This window comes from Opisthorchis viverrini (assembly GCF_000715545.1).
Source record: "Opisthorchis viverrini unplaced genomic scaffold opera_v5_191, whole genome shotgun sequence".
Classification (NCBI taxonomy): Eukaryota; Metazoa; Platyhelminthes; class Trematoda; order Opisthorchiida; family Opisthorchiidae; genus Opisthorchis; species Opisthorchis viverrini.
The window spans coordinates 495,276-501,275 of record NW_008751847.1 but is presented as its reverse complement, the minus strand read 5'-3'; the positions used below and the strand labels follow the sequence as shown (position 1 = coordinate 501,275).

Sequence of the window (6,000 nt, the reverse complement as noted above, 5' to 3'; positions counted from 1 at the left end):
GGGGGGGGGGGGGGGGGGAGGAAGAATATGCTTCTCAAACTATCCATCTATTTCTCCCTCTATCCATTTATTTATTTATTTATTCATTTATCAATCTATATCACTCTCTTTGTCTCTATGCGTTTATAGCTTAGTTAACTGAGGTACTTGGATTTATTCGTTACGCGCACTTTCTAGTTGCTGATGAATCTGTTTTCAGCATTGAGAAACTTAATTCCATTGGTGTGAACTTTGTGGTTGTTAAATGATGAGTAGTTTGAAACGGCGATTCATCATTCGAGACGCGCGCTATCTATGCGTTCCTCTTCAGGAGCCAACAACCTGAAAGCCCTATGATCTTACTAGTCTCCGGTAACACGGAAACCTCTGCAACCAGACTTTGGTCCTGCAATCCTTTCGGGTCAGGTGAAACATGTAAATTTTGACTTCACGACGTGATTCTCTTGACAATGAGCTACACAAGGGACTGTCATCAAGAAAGTTAGTTCAAAGATAGTCTGATTGGTTACAAGGGTTAACTAGAATGGCGTGACTAAGGACGGCTTAGCTCACCATCAAAGCTACATCTCCTGACTAGAGGCAATAAAACATATTATGCGACAGCCATTTGATACAGGCTGTTCTTGTGTCAGGACTAAATCTCAGTGCCACGAATACCCATCGAGTGTAACCAATAAAGCCATACTTAGCATTCGAACATAGCCAAACACAAACCAATGCTAATGGTTGCTCACATTTGCTGATATTTTGGAGAAGGGATTGTCTCTGTTTGGCTTTTGCGTGGTCGCAATCCCGCCCTTTTCGACATCCACGTTCACATCACTCTTACAGTTCTTTTCCTGTTCTGGTGAAATTATTCTGCTGGGCCCATATTAAACGAGGGAAGTACTGAAGTCGAGTTCCGACTTCTGTGTTGTTAATATTTCCCCCCTGTTAATTGAATGCGCCAGGGAGCAGAGAGGTCCTTTCACAGAAGGCATACCTATTCAGGGGAACGTGTTGGGTCGGAGATCACTTCCGCAAATAGAATTCCAAGGAACTATTCACATCTCTTCCATTTTACATCATCTCCACCCTGTTTAGCTTACTGGACCTCCACATCGATCAGCTGTTCTCGACCGCGAACCACAAAACAAAAGATAATGGGAGAATGTTCAACTGATCCAGCGGTATCAGAATCCGTAGTATGCACGGTGCTGCGCGACTGTATGCAAGCGGACGGAGCAGTATGCATGGACCCGACACTCGTAAGCGACAAGTTATCACTGCGTTCTAAAATTTCTAGGAGCCTACCATTCCGGTTGAATACAATTCCACTTGAAACTGTTTATTTTTTTTTAGGATATCCACACCGTGTTCAGTCCAAATGAACTGGACTAGAGTGTGCTCCATGTGATATTTATTTCGTTGATTGTCGATGGGAAAACCCAACGTTAAGAGCAGAGTTCTCCACAGCTCAAAGTTTCGAGCACGGGGGATAACCTTCTTGGGGAGCAAAGTAATCGGACATATTTCAGGATTTCTTATCGCTGACAGTTAAGGGGTTCCTCATGACTAGATTTGAAAAATAGAAGCATCAAACTACACAGATATCCGTGGCATTTCTTAAAACCCAAGGAATCCGAGATATCGCAACGTCATGATTTAAGCACAGAATATGAAATTGATAGAAGAATTCGACACCTTTTTGTGGATCCCTTAGTATGTTCCTCAGTGACTGCTACGAATTTTGAAGCTATCTGAAAATGGACCGTTTCTCTTGAAGCTGCTCGCCATATACTTATTGCAGTCATCAGTGGCAACTGTCTAAAAGACAAAGGCGAGGAAGTCCTATGACCTAAAATTGGGAATTCTCTCGGTAACTTCCGTATGTAATGGGCAATCACTGATATACTGCCAAGTTGTTACCTTTATAATCCTCCCTCTTTGAAGGACTGCTTGTTTGGACGGAACGGAGGACAATTTCCTTGTTCGCATCCTCAACAAGATCAAGACAGCAAGCCACCAAGCCATTTTTCTGGCTCTTAAAATTCAAACAATATTTTCTATTGGTGATAAGGAAAAAAAAGTTACTGAAAATGATGGCCAGTACAGACTTATTCAGTTTCATATGCCCATCGACTAAAAGATTCGATGCTGAGAGAGCAAAATTGCACAGTTTTACCTATACATTGGCGCCATCAGCATGTCCTAATCACCGGTATTAGACAGGGGTTGCTTCACTCAAAGGGACTTTGCTTGTGGGCGACCATACACCACACGCACGCCTCGTACAAGTAGCAAGTACTGATCTTTCGTTCTTGTTTAAATAAACCTTTGGTGAGATGATCTACGCATGGCATCAACTGAGCTAATGCGACCAACGATTCATACACTCTTGGTTGGATAATCTTGACAAAACTGACTCCCATCACACAATCGGAATAATCACCCACCGCGGTTAAACCGCACGTAAGTGAAACCGCATGTCCTGGTTTTATAGAGCTCATTAGAAAACCAAAGAAACAGTAAGAATTGGCATTTCCGGTTTTCCGCGAACCGGGTCAAGCCATGACCCAGTAATTCATCCTTCATATTGCCCAACCCGAACGACAGGATCCTCGCAGTGTTTCAGATTGTATCTATTCAGTGCCTCACAACCAGGTCACACTCCGTTCACCCTCATAGCGTGCTATATTAGGCTATTTACCACCACTTCAAGACGATTCGGACAACAGATTTGCAGTTTTCGAACATGTGAGTTAAGACCTTGTTTAATTCTCTTTTATTTGAAGTCAGGCGTTCAATCCCCACATTCGTTTGACACAGTAAAATGTTGAACGTTCTGAATATCTCCATTCACGGACGACTGCGATGAGATGTGTTCAGCCCTTCGTGGAATTCCAGCACACTTTTTCCTGTAAATTGATGGGATTCATGAGCACCCACAGGCTTTGGATGGACAACCCTTCTCAGGCGTTTCTGTTTGATACCGCACAGAAAGTTTGTGTGTTACCGTGCGAGAACTGTGTTTTTTTATCAGAAACAGTAACCTTATTATGCACGGTATATCCTTCTTTCCACTCCAACTGTTCTGTGCGTTACCACCGGCAGAACAGCTATTTATAATTAAACAAAAGTAACAATGAGACGGTTGGTAGAATAGCAAATCAGTTATTGTCTTTGTCTGGTTTGTTACAGACCAACCTCGGCCGAATGGCTGTTCAAGCTGAATGGCTCACAGATCCTGCTGATTTTCAACGTCTTGTTACAGTGGCCCTAGATGTGAGAGATAACGCCGTTGCTATGGCCGCCGACAACGACACGATCCCGTGGGTTAATGAGTTCGTCTATTACGTCAATCTGATTTTACGGGCGTGGCCTTCGGCGCTGCAACGAGCTTGTGACACACGCCCGTCGAAAAACTGTAATACATTGAAACAGATGGGTAATCAAATTATTGAAAAATTGATCCTGATTATCGCGGCCGTTACAGATCCTAGTTTTGAGGAAGCTTGGGTGGATATCTTGTCGGAAGGCATAGCCTATCCTTCGACATTGATAAAAGCTACCAGTGATGTGCTCCGTTCGGTTAGCAAGGAATATGTGGCCCTCGACGAATGTGAGAAGGAACAAAAAATCGTCACGAAAAGTGGTAGTGCCACGATTGTTGCCATCAACACGGACTCATCGTGCCCCAGTAGAACGCTAGCTTTGACCGCACAGAGTCTGTTGCCTGAAAGTGGTCTCGGTAGTGCGACCTTCGAAATTTCAAGTGAACTACTTAAAAATGGTTCACAAAGAAATGGCTTGGTCAGTCTAATTGGCATTAGAGCACCCAGTAAAGACGCAAAATTGGTGGCCGGTGGTTTGCGACGAGACAGGTTCGCGCATCATGCATTCCAAGGTTCTTCTGATGGTCCACTTGGGGATGAACCTATGAGTGCATTGCGGCAAAAAGCCACTGAACTTCAAATTCAAAGTCCGGTTTATGTGTTCAACACAAATATACAAAGTGAGGTATTATCCTGGGAGACGGCTAACAACAGCTTCATACTGAAATTCACCGTTCGCTTGGCTAGTCAGAATGAATTCCAAGATGTGTACTTCTATCGAGCGACAGGTCGCAGAAAATGGAAAGCAATGGAAACGGTAAAACAAAATGAGCTAGGCCAGGGCGAAAATGCCAGACTCGCCTTCCCAGTTCGTTGTGTTTTTTGGGATTCACGAAACAACAACAGCGATGGAGCATTGTGGAACGACTTGGGCTGTGTGCCGATTGGTGCGAATCTCACACACGTGCAATGTGCATGCACTCATTACAGCGCGTTCGCAGTCGCGATGGAGCCGTCAGATGCCCCAGGAAGGCAAAGGTCGATCTGGATCACATGGGGCATATCGGACGAAAAACAACACGATCAAGTGTTGAAGATTCTGCTACTCGCTTTTAATGCCCTATCACTTGCTTGTTCGATCGCATTCTTGGTTACGGTTATAGCATACATGGTCCGGTCGACATTTCAAGATGTCTACGTCATTCACATTGCGATGTGCATAGCCTTGATCGCTTTTCATTCCGCGTGGATGGCAGAACCACTCGTTGAATCGTCCAGAATCGGTTGCCTGGCTGTCAGTGTGACGGTTCACGCATCGGCTTTGTTAACTGCAAGCTGGACACTATGCGAGACCATTGCCCTATTCCGTTGTTTTGTGCTCGGAGATTTCTCGTGCAAGAGGTTATGGATGTGGTTTCTTGGATTAGTGACACCGGCCATCATTGTTATACTTCCTGCGTCATTGTCGAGAATGGAAAATCATGGGGACGATGTAGCTTGTTTCCCGGGAAGAGAATCCTACGTATTCTGGACTATGTTTGGCACGATTTTTGCCTACCTATTCATTTCGATTGTCGTTTGTCTCGTCATCGGCTGCAACATTGAGACACCTGCATATCTGAAGCCCAAGCTGATTGAAAAACTGATGTGAGTTTCCACTGTGTTTCTTCAGAATCATCACCATCATTTTGTTCCAGTTTACTATCCAATTTTGCAATCAATACTTTTTTGTTAGTGGCTTGTCCAACTCATGCTGATCCACTTTAATAGATTAAAACCTTTTCCCCGGGACGGATGCTTTAGTCGTTGAGGTAGAATGTCAGTTTGACCATGAAATCCTAATATTCCCGTGTCATGCAGCCAGTTATATCAATTAACCGATAGCCGGATGTGGATATATTGCGTTTTTCGGAAGAGAGATATTAGAGGTGTTGTGTTTCACGGATCTCTGAAATTTCTCACAAGTGCAGCGATTGATACACTATTGGAATCAGTCCGTACTGATATCTTGGCCTGAATGCTTTCTGGAGCGTTACCGGTGCTGCTATTGCCCAGCGAACTATCGCGTTAACTGCTCGGGCTTCGGGCACCAAACTGTGCAGTGATTTTTCGTTGCTACTGATCACTGTATGAGACAACACTGTACTGGACACAGTAATACGGTGAAATAGAAGCCTTGTAATTTCCTAGAAACTCCGTCTTCATACGGTCAGGATTATATTTCTGTCTTGCTTAGATTAACATTTAAGCCTCAAGACGTGGTTAGAGTTTTCTGCCAAGGTCAATTAGCTGTGTGACTTTCGTTGGTGTCTCTGTTTGGGGTAACAATGTTCGCATACATGGCTACACTTCAAGAGGATGCACTGAAGGAGATGCCTCCACGAGGAGGGTGAAACTGTCCGGTTTCCAGAGTATTTTCACGCAATGAGAGATAGAACGCCTCCAAGATAGGTATGGCCACTTGCGATTGTATAAAAGTTGAGGGTGCTCCTATGGCTGTCGGAGTGCTCAAAGTTTTTCTTTCAATAATGTTCACTTCGTGTACCAGATCAAAACAATATCCGTTTGTTTCTTCTTTCATTTTCAATCAGAACGATGTGGTGAAAAATTGCAATAACAAGCTTAGGAGCTGGTGCCCCAAAGCAAAGTACACTCTCTAGAGGACCACGTTGGAGAAAGTACTGTG

At 44.0% G+C, this 6,000-nt stretch overlaps 1 protein-coding gene across 1 annotated transcript in view; it reads left to right on the top strand.

Moving 5' to 3' along the window:
* T265_14420 (hypothetical protein) overlaps positions 1-6,000 on the top strand; it is a gene marked incomplete at both ends in the record, with an annotated part of 34,827 nt that overhangs the window by 25,928 nt on the left and 2,899 nt on the right. The window contains 2 exons of the mRNA XM_009173548.1: positions 1,084-1,247; positions 3,181-4,961. Coding sequence (XP_009171812.1) covers positions 1,084-1,247; positions 3,181-4,961 — 1,945 coding nt within the window. The remainder of the gene's footprint in view (positions 1-1,083; positions 1,248-3,180; positions 4,962-6,000) is intronic.